General features: G+C 40.9%; 1 protein-coding gene across 4 annotated transcripts in view; it reads right to left on the bottom strand.

Moving 5' to 3' along the window:
• josd1 (Josephin domain containing 1) overlaps positions 1-15,331 on the bottom strand; it is a 62,807-nt gene that overhangs the window by 32,219 nt on the left and 15,257 nt on the right. Inside the window, exon 2 of one of the 4 annotated variants that reach the window (XM_069910038.1) lies at positions 11,544-11,757. The exons of the other annotated variants lie outside the window; for them this stretch is intronic. Coding sequence (XP_069766139.1) covers positions 11,544-11,692 — 149 coding nt within the window. The 5' untranslated portion in view covers positions 11,693-11,757. The remainder of the gene's footprint in view (positions 1-11,543; positions 11,758-15,331) is intronic. 4 annotated transcript variants of the gene reach the window in all.

A 15,331-nucleotide genomic window follows, 5' to 3' on the forward strand; every position in this document is an offset into this window, starting at 1 on the left:
TATCACATTTTTTTTTAAATTTTTTATTTTTCACACCATAAACCACATTGACCATGATACATACATTTTCCTTTTCAAATATATACAGTGTCATTTTCTCCCCCCCTCCCATCCCACCCTCCCTACCTCCCCCGCCATCCATTTAAAGTACAAAATCTAAGATACATTAAACCAGTCAAACAATGTTGTCATTCAATAAAAATAAACAAGAAATTCCACTGAGTCAATTTTCATTTCCTGCAGTTGTAAGCCTCCTTGTTTATACCATTCTGTTAATTTATCTAGTGCTATCCTCGGTTTCCCCCCTTTACATAAAAATTTCCTTATTATTTTCTTTAACTCCTTGAAGAATTTCGCTGTCAAGTGTATTGGCAATGCCTGAAATAGGTATAATATCCTTGGGAAAATGTTCATTTTAATACAGTTTATCCTTCCTATTGTTAATGGTAAATCTTTCCAATGCTCTAAATCGCCCTGTAATTTTTTCATTAGTGGATAATAATTGAGTTTATATAGATGGCCGAGATTTTTATTTATTTGTATACCTAGGTATCTTATTGCTTGCATTTGCCATCTGAATGGTGATTCCTTCTTAAATTTTGAGAAATCCGCATTATTCATTGGCATTGCTTCACTTTTATTTACGTTAATCTTGTAACCCGACACTTCTCTATATTCCTTCAATTTCTTATATAATTCTTTTATTGATAGTTCTGGTTCTGTTAAGTATACTATAACATCATCCGCAAAAAAACTGATTTTATATTCCTTGTCTTTTATTTTTATCCCTTTTATATTATTTTCTGTTCTTATCAATTCTGCTAGTGGTTCTATAGCTAACGCGAACAATAAGGGTGATAGTGGGCATCCCTGCCGTGTTGACCTGCTTAAGTTAAATTGCTTTGATATATATCCATTTACCGTCACTTTCGCCAATGGCCCCTTATATAATGCTTTAATCCAATTAATATATTTCTCTGGTAAACTGAATTTTTGCAATACTTTGAATAAATAATTCCATTCTACTCTGTCAAAGGCCTTCTCTGCGTCTAAAGCAACTGCTACTGTTGGCGCTTTACTCCATTCTACTGCATGAATTAAGTTAATAAATTTACAAATATTGTCTGTTGTGTGTCTTTTTTTAATAAATCCAGTTTGGTCTAGATTTACCATTTTAGGTACATAATCTGCTAATCTGTTTGCTAATAGTTTAGCTATTATCTTATAATCTGTGTTAAGTAATGATATTGGTCTATATGACGCTGGTGCGAGTGGATCTTTCCCTTGCTTTGATATTACTGTAATTATTGCTGTTTTACATGAATCTGGTAAGCTTTGTGTTTTGTCAATCTGGTTGATTACTTCCAGGAGGGGAGGAATTAACAAATCTTTAAATGTTTTATAGAATTCTATTGGGAATCCATCCTCTCCTGGTGTTTTATTATTTGGTGGTTTTTTTATTATCTCTTGTATTTCTACTATTTCAAATGGTTCTGTTAATTTATTTTGTTCCTCTATTTGTAATTTTGGTAGTTCAATTTTAGTTAAAAATTCATCTATTTTGCCTTCTTTCCCTTCGTTTTCAGTTTGGTGTAATTGTTCATAGAATTCTCTAAAGTTTTCATTGATCTCCGTTGGATTATATGTGATTTGTTTGTCTTTTTTCCTTGATGCCAATACCATTTTCTTAGCTTGTTCTGTCTTAAGCTGCCACGCTAGAATTTTGTGCATTTTTTCCCCTAGTTCATAATATTTCTGTTTTGTCTTCATTATGTTCTTCTCCACCTTATATGTTTGTAGTGTTTCATATTTTATTTTTTTATCTGCCAATTCTCTTCTTTTAGTTGTATCTTCCTTTATTGCTAATTCTTTTTCTATATTTACTATTTCCCTTTCCAACTGCTCTGTTTCCTGATTATAGTCCTTCTTCATCTTGGTTACATAACTTATTATTTGCCCTCTAATGAACGCTTTCATTGCATCCCATAGTATAAACTTATCTTTCACTGATTCTGTATTTATTTCAAAGTACATTTTAATTTGTCTTTCAATTAATTCTCTAAAATCCTGCCTTTTAAGTAGCATGGAGTTTACTCTCCATCTATACATTCTTGGTGGGATGTCCTCTAACTCTATTGTCAATATCAAGGGTGAATGGTCCGATAATATTCTAGCTTTATATTCTGTTTTTCTTACTCTATCTTGTATACGAGCTGATAACAAAAATAGGTCTATTCTTGAGTATGTTTTATGTCTACCCGAATAATTTGAATATTCCTTTTCCTTTGGGTGTTGTTTCCTCCATATATCCAAAAGTTGCATTTCTTGCATCGATTTAATTATAAATTTGGTTACTTTGTTCTTTCTGTTAATTTTTTTCCCAGTTTTATCCATATTTGAATCCAAATTAAGGTTAAAATCCCCTCCTATTAATATGTTCCCTTGCGTATCTGCTATCTTCAAAAAAAATCTTGCATAAACTTTTGATCTTCTTCGTTAGGTGAATATACATTGAGTAGATTCCAAAACTCCGAATATATCTGACATTTTATCATTACATATCTCCCTGCTGGATCTATTATTTCCTCTTCTATTTTAATTGGTACATTTTTACTGATTAATATAGCTACTCCTCTTGCTTTTGAATTATACGACGCTGCTGTTACGTGTCCTACCCAATCTCTCTTTAATTTCTTGTGCTCCAATTCAGTTAAATGTGTTTCTTGCACAAATGCTATATCAATTTTTTCTTTTTTCAGTAAATTTAGCAGTTTCTTCCTTTTGATTTGGTTATGTATTCCGTTAATATTTAAATTCATATAGTTCAACGTAGCCATTTCATACTTTGTTTACCTTCCCTTTCCGTTTCTCCATCATCACCTTTCCTTCTTATCCATTTCTGCTTTCTGGTTTTGAACACTTTATAAGACAACATTTCTAAAACATCCAACATTTTACTTATTCTCCTATTTAAAACTTCTTTAACCCCATTCTCCCCTCCCCCTCCTGAGTTGCCCTTTATCCCTTGTTGGGCAACCACATCTCCCCTCTCCATTTGGATTTGCGAATTCACTCGCAAATGTCAACTGATTTTGCAGTGACCGTAACTCCTCCCCACCCAGCCCCCCCAGAAAAGATTTCAATTTTCATATGTAACAAAGGTCACTCTTTTAATTCCCTTATTCCCTCTATTCCCTTTCATTCCCTTATTAATTCTTATCTATACTCTATATATTTTCCTCTAAATATGGATACATTCATGTATACACACACATACATACACATCTATATATATATATATATATATATACCCATATACACACACATACATATAGTTTGTGGTCATTTTTACTCTCATTACATGTCTTCATCTCTCTGCTTGTTTTGTAGTTGTTCTGCAAATTTTCGTGCTTCCTCTGGATCTGAGAATAATCTGTTTTTTTGCCCTGGAATAACTATTTTAAGTACCGCTGGGTACTTTAACATAAATTTATATCTTTTTTTCCATAAGATCGTTTTTGCTGTATTGAATTCCTTCCTCTTCTTCAGGAGTTCAAAACTTATGTCTGGATAGAAAAAATTTTTTTGACCTTTGTATTCCAGTGGCTTTTTGTCTTCTCTTATTTTCTTCATTGCTTTCTCCAATATATTTTCTCTTGTTGTATATCTTAAAAATTTTACTAAAATTGATCTTGGTTTTTGCTGCGGTTGTGGTTTCGGGGCTAATGTTCTATGTGCCCTCTCTATTTCCATTTCTTCCTGTAATTCTGGTCTTCCTAGGACCCTGGGGAACCAATCTTTTATAAATTCTCTCATATTCTTGCCTTATTCATCTTCCTTAAGGCCCACTATCTTTATATTATTTCTTCTATTATAGTTTTCCATTATATCTATCTTCTGAGCTAACAGCTCATGTGTCTCTTTAACTTTTTTATTAGATTCTTCTAATTTCTCTTTTAAGTCCTCTACTTCCATTTCTACGATTATTTCTCGTTTTTCCACATTATCCACTTTTTCCTATCTCTGATATGACCATTTCTATTTTATTCATTTTTTATTCTGCATTCTTAATTCTTCTTTTTATCTCATTAAATTCTTGTAATTGCCATTCTTTCACTGATTCCATATATTCTTTAAAAAAAGATATATCCATTGTCTTGCCTTTCTATTCTTCTTCCATTTCTTTCTGTTCTTCTTCTTCTTCCTCTGGGTTGACCATCTGTTGTTTCCTTGTTTTCTTTTCACCCTCTTCTTTCTTGTTGTCGTTATTTTCTGTTCGGCACCTATTGCTGAGTTGCAGCTGTCTCTCTCAGCTGTGGAGATCGACTCCGCAGCTGTTCCCCCCTCCCGTCAGTGTTTTTTTTCATGCGCATCGCGCATGCGTGACTCCTCGCGCATGCGCGGTTGCGCACTTTTACTCGGCTCTGTGAGCCATTTTTGTAGTCCCGAGCCCGGAACTTCCACTGACCTGAGGGAGCGGGCTTCTCTCTCCGCGGCGGGCCTCCTCGGACAGGTAAGGCCTTCACCTTCTTCTTCCGACGTTCTTTCTTCTTCCCGTTGTTTTTGACTTTTCTCTCTTCGCTGCCATTTTCTTCTCACCTTTATTTTTACTTTGTTTTAAATTTTAATCTTGTACCTTTGTGTTTTGTGTCTTTTTTTTAACTTTTCCAGAGAGGGCTGGAATTCCCTGACCGGCCACTACTCCATCACGTGACTCCTCTCAAAAATTATCACATTGAGGACTTGTACACCACAGGGCTGTGTGTTCAGCCCATCCCTGTTCACGCTACTGACCCACAACTGCATCGCTAGATGCAGACCAGTCGTTGGCCTCGTCAGCGACAACGAAGAGTCACACTACAGAGAAGAGGTGGAAAATCTCGTGAAATGGTGTGAGAATAACAAGCTTAGTCTCAATGTGGACAAGACGAAGGAGATAATCGTGGACCAGAAGGACCAGGAATAACCACCCTCCGCTAGACATCTGTAGTAAAGAGAGTGGAGAGCACCAAGTTCCTTGGAGTTCACTTAACTAGTGATCTATTGTGGATGCTCAACATCTCCTCAGTTGTCTGGAAAGCGCAACAGCGACTGCACTTCCTGAGAAGACGGAAGTGGGAAAGGCGACCGGCCACCATTATATAGGAGCTCTATCGAGAGCATCTTGGGTGGAGGCAGCAGTGTGGTACGGCTGCTGCAGAGAAATGGATCGGAGGTCAATCCACAGGACCATGTGTGGCAGAGATCACTGGAGTCTCCTCCCCGCCACCCCCCCCACCCCCCATGACGTGATCTACTGAGATCATTGTCTGAAGAGGGCATGCAAAATCATTGAGGCCCCCTTCCACCCTGCACACAGCATCTTTCAGCTGCTCCCTTCAGGAGGATCAGAGACAGCACCACCAGGCTGAGGAACAGCTTCGTCCCACGGGCAGTGAGAACGCTGAACGACCAAAGGAACTGCTCACACTAACCCTTCGAGACTCTCATCTGGACAAAAAAGGTGTATATTTATTTATTTATTTTATAGATTAAAATACTAGTCTTACATTGGTACTATTTGTCTGTATGTGTATTATGTCTGGCTGTTTTGCACTGAGGAGCGGAGGATGCTATTTTGTCGGGTTGTACAATCAGATGGCAGGCACCAAGAGATTTCTTTAGGCAGTCCTTGTACCTTTTCTTTGGTGCACCTCTGTCACGGTGGCCAGTGGAGAGCTCGCCATATAATACGATCTTGGGAAGGCGATGGTCCTCCATTCTGGAGACGTGACCCATCCAGCGCAGCTGGATCTTCAGCAGCGTGGACTCGATGCTGTCGACCTCTGCCATCTCGAGTACCTCGACGTTAGGGGTGTGAGCGCTCCAATGGATGTTGAGGATGGAGCGGAGACAACGCTGGTGGAAGCGTTCTAAGAGCCGTAGGTGGTGCCGGTAGAGGACCCATGATTCGGAGCCGAACAGGAGTGTGGGTATGACAACGGCTCTGTATACGCTTATCTTTGTGAGGTTTTTCAGTTGGTTGTTTTTCCAGACTCTTTTGTGTAGTCTTCCAAAGGCGCTACTTGCCTTGGCGAGTCTGTTGTCTATCTCATTGTCGATCCTTGCATCTGATGAAATGGTGCAGCCGAGATAGGTAAACTGGTTGACCGTTTTGAGTTTTGTGTGCCCGATGGAGATGTGGGGGGGCTGGTAGTCATGGTGGGGAGCTGGCTGATGGAGGACCTCAGTTTTCTTCAGGCTGACTTCCAGGCCAAACATTTTGGCAGTTTCCGCAAAGCAGGACGTCAAGCGCTGAAGAGCTGGCTCTGAATGGGCAACTAAAGCGGCATCATCTGCAAAGAGTAGTTAACGGACAAGTTTCTCTTGTGTCTTGGTGTGTGCTTGCAGGCGCCTCAGATTTCTAAAGAAATCTCTTGGTGCCTGCCACATTGACCACCGCCAGTGGGCTGATAACGCCTCAAACCGTGCATCTTGGCGCCTCACAGTTTGGCGGGCAGCAGCCTCCTTTGAAGAAGACCGCAGAGCCCACCTCACTGACAAAAGGCAAAGGAGGAAAAACCCAACACCCAACCCCAACCAACCAATTTTCCCTTGCAACCGCTGCAATCGTGTCTGCCTGTCCCGCATCGGACTGGTCAGCCACAAACGAGCCTGCAGCTGACGTGGACTTTTTACCCCCTCCATAAATCTTCGTCCGCAAAGCCAAGCCAAAGAAGAAGAAGACAATCAGATGACAATAAACTTGTGCATTTTTACCTATTATTTTATTCTTATTTATTTTAATTTTTTTGTATTATTTTCCTCAATTTTTTTTGTCGATTGCTTGAATTCCAGATAACAGTAATAGAAATTAAAGGAGGGACCTTTTTTAAAAAAGCACAGCAAGTTGCTGTTAACAAGAATTTGATTCCTGAACTGAAAGATAAATTTTAAAAGAGACAAGAATGAATGCAAAAAGAAATTGCTTCAGGGCTTTGAAAAGTTCCTCAAAAGAGTTTTGCACACCTGCATATTCCGCCTGGAGGTCAGTGACTCATGGAGTTACAATTGATCCAGCCACTATAATTGATACAAGTGCAGCTTGTAATTGTTTTGTCTAAATAAACTCGAACCCCCCCCCCCCACCACCTCAGTGGCTTGGCAGGATTTCTGATAAGCATGTGCCACAATTACATGGTTGAAATGATTTAAACTGATTTGTGGATCTTTTTAAGACTGATCTAGGTGTGGCAGTCTTGGCTCTCCGTGTACGTTTCTGAAGGTGGTTAATTTGTAAAAAAAACTTTGTATTTTGAAATTGTAAGGTAGCAATTTTCTTTTAAATCATTTACAGTGGGTCAACAATAGATTCAAAGTGGCAGCATAAACTCTCAAAAATTTTGTGGTTTTGAATATCTTAGCTGAAGGTTGATCTTTTTCTCAAAGAATTGTACAGCAAGGAAGCAGGCCATTTGGCCCATCTATGCCAACCATTCCATATTAACCCCATTGCCACAGCTCCCTCTGTCTGAACATTCAAGGGTTCATCTAGACAATTCTTAAACACCATCAGGGACACAGGTTTAACCACAACCACAGGCAGTACATTTCAGGGGCTTAAAGTACAGGTGCTTATATTCCCTCTGAATCTCTTTCCCCTTTCTTTAAAGGTTCCATTATTATCATGTAATACATATTTAGAATGAAACATGTATGAAATTCTTTTACTTTACCGTAAGGAAGACAGAGTTGCCAATTTGTCCAGCACCCCTCACAGAAATGAGACCCCAGCAAGGAACCATCTCATGACCCCTGATTTACAAGCCCGGTCCTTTAACCACTGAGTTAAAATTTGTCCTCTAGTTTTATCTACCTTGATATGGGGAAATGCTTCCAGAAATCTACCTCATCTATACCTTTTATTTGTATATGCTTTAATCATACCCCTGCTAACATTCTCCATAATTTAAATTTTAATTTAGAGATTAACAGCTAACAGGCCCTTCCAGCCCACACTATCCAACCACACCTGTGATCCACCAGCTTTTTCAGACTATCCTTTCTACCTGAACTGCTTAATCGCAGGCCACATCATAGTCTAGCCATTCTCAATGCAGGCCATACACCCCCTCCCACCCAGGGGCCAGTGGACATTAAGGGGAGTAAGAATACGTAGAAATGCTGGAGGAGCTCAGCCGGTCTCATAACATCCAGAGGAGGTAAAGATCTATTACTGACATTCTTGAAGCTATAAACAAAGAACAGGAAGGTAGGTGGGGGGGTTTGAGTCCAGACCAACAAAAGGTGAGAGGAGAGGTGAGAATTGGTTTTGGTTCTGAAAAAGGGGACAGCGGGAAAGAGAGAGAGAGAGAGAGAGAGAGAGAGAGAGAGAGAGAGAGAGAGAGAGAGAGAGAGAGAGAGAGAGAGAGAGCGCTAGGGGAAAGATGATAGGAGTTTAACAGAAAGTGGGGGTTAATGTTAATGCCATCCAGTTGAAGGGTGCCCAGACAGAAGATGAGGTGCTGTTCCTCCAATTTTCAGGTGGTCTCAGTCTGGCAGTGCATGGGACCACAGACAGACATGGACTGAAATCATAAAATACCATATATGCTGTCATCTAGAACGACCCCAGAATTTCCACCAAAAATGTTGGTTTTGAGTTATTGTATAAAACGACCCATATCAAATCTAGCACTTGCCGCTAACCAGTAGATCCCATTAAAAGCAAATCACAATATTTTAATAACAAATTACCAAGTAAAGATTTCAGTCATTTGGATATTTTAGAATAAACCAGTGCTGGCTCCTGTAACAGGCAATTTAAAGGCTGTACAGAGCCAACGGCAGTTGGACTAAGTAGAGCACAAATAACTAACATGACCTGTGCGAGATTGAATAGGAGCCATAGGTGGGAGGATGGCAGCGGTGTTGAGACTTCATTGTCAAGGCTTGGATTTTCAACCCAGCACACAGGACAACCCCCACATCCCCCTCCCCGATTTTTAGGTGAAATTTCTTAGTTTCGGGAATCATTCTACACGATAGCAAATACAGTATTTTTTAAATGTTTTGGTCAGTAGGAGAGAAGTAAGGAAGAAACCATCCAAACCCATATGTTTCACAGGAAAGGGGGCCTAGAAACTTTGTGCAGTTCCAAGGGGGCCATAGCTAAAAAAATGTTGAGAATGCCTGTCCACATCAATCTCCTCTACACCCTCTTTACTTCTATCACATCTCCCCTGTATCTATTTAAGGCATATCACAGAGTAACAGGCCCTTTCGGCCCATGAGCCTGTACCGCCCAATTGACCTACAACCCCCTGGTATGTTTTGAACAGTGGGAGGAAACCAGAGCCCCCGAGGAAAACTCACGCAGACATGGGGAGAACATACAAACTCTTTACGGACTGCACAGGATTTGATCCTTGGTCCCGATCACTGGCGATGTGACAGTTACACTGCCTGTTAACTGCTACGCTAACCATGCTGCTAATTTTTTCTTGGTACTTTGTGACATCTTTTATTGATATTAAATGTCCAGTATCCCTCTGAGGCTTTCATCCAGAACCACCCAAAGACTGGCGCTAAGACGAGACTGTTGACCAGAACCTATGTCCAAAGCAAGCTCACATATAATTCCAAGGATCTTAAGACCTCACACCGAAGATAATTCTGCCTGAGCTGGATCAGAGGCTGTAGGTTCAAGTCACACCAGAATCTGGCAACATGAGTCAACACCAGGACAGACTGAAGTCAATGTTTAGACACATTAAGAAATTAGGGACTGTTTGGCTGCTCCACTGAGGTTATTAAAAAGTTTTGCATCACCATCCTAGGGATCCTCTTGGCCAATAATCCGCACACCATCAAAAACAGATTACACTGGACAACAAAAATTTTGCTTCCTGAACACTTTTGGGTGTATTTTATGGAGTTTAGGCTGCTGATCATGAAAATCACCTTCAAATTTCATATCACTTACCGTCTTTTAGATAGAACTTATTTTGTGATTTACTGTCATATTTAAATCTACTGGTTTTTTTGCCCACAAAGCAAGCCATTTTGGTGAGTCCAAGCACACTTAGGCACGCACTCAGTGCAAGGGCTATGCAAATGCAGCCTTAGGCTTGGGCATGCTTAGTCAGGATAGATGCAGAGAGGCTATAAAAGCTGCACACATATACTGATGCTGTGCATTACATTGATTATAGAATACATGTCGATGCACATTCTTCAGGCAACAGCATCATGAGTGCACTTAACAACTGCATTTATTGTCTTCAGGATAAGATGCAATACAGCAGAAATGTCTCATCAATGTTGCAACAACTGTGAAACATTGTTACATTTGGGGCAAGATACACTTAAGGCTCAAAGACGCAGATTGACCATACTTTTTAAGAAAGCCCATGAGCTTGCATTGGTTGTAAAATTGATGACCAAGACAAGCCCTGGGTTCCTCACATTCGTTGTGCAACATGTGCAGTCAACCTGAGAACTTGGATCAGAGATACATTATAGGATTAAACCTGTTGCATTCAATACAAGCTAATTTAATGTTTGTCCAACCTCCTACGTGACATGGAAAATCTAAAATTATCTCTGTTCAGCTTGAAGTTGTCTATCATAATCCCCAATTTTTTTTTTCGGGAAGGAAACCTTGTGAAAAAAATTTGTTGTCCAGCATTAACAGCCCCTTTGCCTCTCTGCACCCTGTGGGACAGTCCTTCTTCTAAATCGCCTGTTCTCAATTTTCCTCATTGTGCTTCTTTAATGGTGAGAGTCTCACAGCACCAGATTCAATCCTGACTGCCAGTGCTGTCTGTATGTGAGTTACAGGTTCTCCCTGTGACTATGTGGGTTTTCTCAGGTTATCTCCCACATCCAAAAGATTTGTGGGTCGGCAGATTAAATGACGACTATAAATTGCCATTGGTATGATCCAATCTGTATGCTCATATTGTTTACACCTTTCCAAGTAAAGCATCACAAGCCGGATCAACATCTCCATGGTTTGTTGTTCACGTTATAAATTCTAAATATACCGCAGCATATTGTAACCAAATGCAAAATTTGATTTAGAAATGGCTGCCAAACCCAGGCTCAGAGATCCCCTTGATGATCAGGACTGGGCGCTGGGATACTTCTCAGACCATGGAATTGAATTATACAAATGCTGATAAGCACCTTCTGCTTTACTCTGCATCACATTATCATCTCCATAGCAACGGGCCCTCTTGCTTTTAGCAGTACAATTGTTTGCTTTGGTTTTCCTGGAGCCATGAATATGTGGCTGTGCTCATCTTGTCAAGATGAAACACTCTACCGTTTTTGTGCTTGAATCAGTAATGTCTCAAATTGGATGAAGGGATCGAGAGATGAGCAGCAAAAGCCTGCCAGTTGACCTCACAGCAGAAGAGATATATTCAGACTGGTTATGGGAAGGGAGAAAAGCCAGAGAGGGAGAGGAACTAACCCAGAAATGTAGAATATCAACATTTAATGTGTTGTGAGATCAACTCATTAATCTTTAATTTAAAAAAAATCAACATGAAACATACTGGCTCAGTTGGCATAGCAGTCGCACAACGCCTTTACCACGGCAGTGATTGGGACCGGGGTTCAAATCCCATGCTGTCTCTAAGGAGTTTGTACGTTCTTCCTGTGCCTGCGTGGGATTTACCCGGGGGCTCCGGTTTCCTCGCACCATTCAAAATGTACTGGGGATGTAGTTTCGTTGGGTGTCAATTGGCAGCCCATTACTGTGCTGTATGTCTAAAAAAATAATTGAGGAAAAAAACCAGTTGAGATTTCAAAAAAAGTCAGGCTTGACAAAGCCTGTAGTTCCTTTGAGAAGTTATGTCTGGTGTAAATGTAATGGACAATGTGTACATGGACTTATAGAAAGCCTTTAACGGGGAACCACATAGGTTGAAAATGAAGAACAAGGCCTCTAATATAAGGAAAACGCATAGAATATTTCAGCATTGTACAGGCCCTTCGGCCCTCAACGTTGTCCCATTCCCAAAATAAAAGTATTAAGCCCTCCCTATCCCATAACCCTCTTTTCCTTTCATCCATGTGTATAAGAGTTTCTTAAATGCCCATAATGTTTCAGTCTCCACCACCATCCATTCCAGCACCCACAACTCTCTGTGTAAAAACTTACCCCTGATGATGCCCCTAAACCTCCCTCCCTTAACTTTGTACAGATGTCCTCTGGTGTTTGCTGTTCCTGCCCTGGGAAACAGGGGCTGGTTGTCCACTCCATCTATGCCTCTCATAATCTTGTGAACCTCTATCAAGTCTCCTCTCATCCTTCTACGCTCCAAAGAGAAAAGTCCTAGCTCTGAAGACTTGTTTTCCAGTCCAGGCAACATCCTGGTAAATCTCCTAAAGGTAGAAAGGCAGTTTCTCAATGAAACTGATAGGAATGTCTGACAAAGTTTTATTCTGTGATGGCCTCTGTTCTGACCAACTATTAAAGAATATGACTACATGGTTGAGCTACAACTCTGCAGACTGCAAGGAAAGAAGCAACGTTAATAATTCTGGTTCAAAGGAGGTGGAGGCAACATTATGATGGAATAAACAAAGGGGTAAACACAGAAAGCTTGTCAAACAGGAGGGTAATTCAGCCCCTTGTGTCCATACCAGTTCCATGTAACAGTGATCCATATCATCCCATCTTCTGCCCATATACCTGAAAATTCTCCCTTTTCAACAACTGATCCTGCTCCCTTTTGAATGCAAAAATTAAATTCAATCAGCATTCCTGTTCCCAACCACTCAGTGCATTAAATAGCATCGTTCTTGACTTCTCTGCCAAATTAAAAAAATAATTAGAGATACAGTACGGTAACAGGACCTTCAGGCCCCCGAGCCCGCGCCGCCCAAAATACACCAATTAACACCTGCAAAAGTCCCATACATTTTTGGAGGATGCAAGGAAACCGGAGGAAACTCACACAGGGCAAGGGGAGAACATACATATGGGAACAATTTCTATTCACTGCCGAAAATTTTTACAATTTTAAATATCTTTACCAAATCCCCTTGCAAACTCATCTGGATAAAGAATAATCCCAACTTCTCCAGTCTATCCACACTTAAAATCCCTGGAATCATTAGTTCCATCTTTTCCGCACTTTCCTAAAGCATGGCACCCAGAACTGAATCCAATTGGGAATAAACAAGATGGCAGGGGACTAAAAATCTGTGTCAACCAACCAACCAGGGTGTTCATTGACATTTTCACTCTCTCACTGCTGCAGTCAGAGGTTCCCACCTGTTTCAATAGATCTTCTATCATCCTGATATCCAAGAAGAGCAGAAGGAGCTGCCCTCTAAAGACTATCGGCCAGCAGCCCTCATATAGACCATATGAAAATGCTGTGAGAGGTTGGTCAGAGCCAGAATGAACTTGCACCCAAGTAAAAGATGCGAACCCACCGCAATTCACCTACCATTACAATCACCCCACATCAGATGCTCTTCACTCAGCTCTGGATCACCTATACCCTTTTACACTGCTGTTGAAAGATGGAAATTAACTGCCTTTTAACCAGTTCACTTAACCTGTGTGAACACAACGAATGGGGGGGGGGGGGGTGGGGGGAAGGCGTCATTTTCATCCCACCAAGGTAGGTAATATCAGAGCCATCTTTTCTTGGTTCAGTGTGAACGACCCGACCTGGCTTTAATCACGGGTCGTTCTCACGCCAATTAAGTGGAATCTCTGTGTAAAAAGGATACTAGACAACAGCAACACGGGCATCTACTCTTCACTGACCACAGCTCAGCCTTCAACACCATGATACCCTCAGTGCTGGTGAACAAGCTCCAAAACCAGGGCCTCTGCACCCATCTCTGCAACTAGATCCTGGAATTCCTCATCAGAAGATCACAGCACGAATTGGAAACGTCTCCTCCTCATTGATGATCAACACAGGTGCACCTCAAGGATCCATACTTAGCCCACTGCTCTATGCGCTATTCACCTATGGCTGTGTGGTTAGGCGCAATTCAAATGCTGTCCACAAATTTGCCAATGACACCAGGTTCGTCGATAGAATCACAGACAGTAATGAGGAAGTGTACTGGAAGGAGCTAGATTAGCTAGTTGAGTGGTGTCATTCAACTTCAGAGCATTAGCAAAACCAAGGAGCATATTGTGGATTTCAGGAAGGGGAAATCATATGAACATGAACCAGTCCTCGAGGGGACAGCAGTGGAAAGAATTAAGAACTTCAAGTTCCTACATGTCAACATCTCCGAGGAGCTGTTCTGGAGCCTCTATGTTGATGCAATCACAAAGAAGGTTCACCAGCAGCTATTTGAGGAATTTGAGATTTGGAATGGCAGCAAATATTTCTGCTGGTGGACTGTGGAGAGCATTCCAACTGGTCGCTTCACTGTCTGGTATGGAGGTGCCAACACTCAGGACAAGAAAAATACCTGAGAGTTGTGAACTCAACCAGTGACATCATAGGCATCAGTCTCCACTCCATTGAGGAAAGCAGCCTCGATCCTCAAAGTTCCCCACCACCCAGCCAATGCCCTCTTCATTCTGGTACCATCAGGACAGAGGTACAGGAGAAGATGAGCAATCAGCAGCACAAGGACAGCTTCTTCTCTTCTGTCATCAGATTCCTGAATGGACATTGAACCAGACACGACCTCACTTTCTCTGATTTTTGTACTGATTTATTGATTTTTAAAGGTGATTTCATTGCAATATTTGCACGGTGATGGTGCAAAACAATGAATTTTGTGACATGCACATGACAATAAATTCTGATTCTGGTTTTAGGAAGGATGTGATTTTCTTGCTTTGTGCCCTAAACCTCAATTTATAAAGTTCAGGATCTGAGGTGCCTTTTTTTTTTTCAGTAAACCGTTCTGCCACTTCCAATGAACCATGCACAAATATCCCTGATGTTTGGTCCCTACATCCCTTTTGAAAATGTGCCCTAATCATTCTTCCTGTTAAAATATAGCATCTTGCTTTTCCCAGCACTAAATTTCATCCACCCACTCTGCAATCCAGTAAAAGTCCGAAAATGAGAATGCCAGAAATGCAGACCACCTGAGAATCTGGACTTCTCGAAAACCCTCGGCTTTCGCGTGCGTGCATATATCGCACAAGTGCAGTACTGCCCGAGAATCTGGAAAATTCAAACCAACCCAATTCCCAAGCAGTACAGATTTTAGGACTCTTCCTGTACTATGTTCCCTTTCTGCTCTTGTCACTACAAATCTGAAAATCTGTGCAACCAAGTCAGTCGTTAACATATTGCAATTGCTCTAGGGGAACTCCACTTTACAGGTCTAGAAAATACCTTTTCTC

This window comes from Narcine bancroftii, chromosome 13 (genome assembly GCF_036971445.1).
Source record: "Narcine bancroftii isolate sNarBan1 chromosome 13, sNarBan1.hap1, whole genome shotgun sequence".
Lineage (NCBI taxonomy): Eukaryota > Metazoa > Chordata > Chondrichthyes > Torpediniformes > Narcinidae > Narcine > Narcine bancroftii.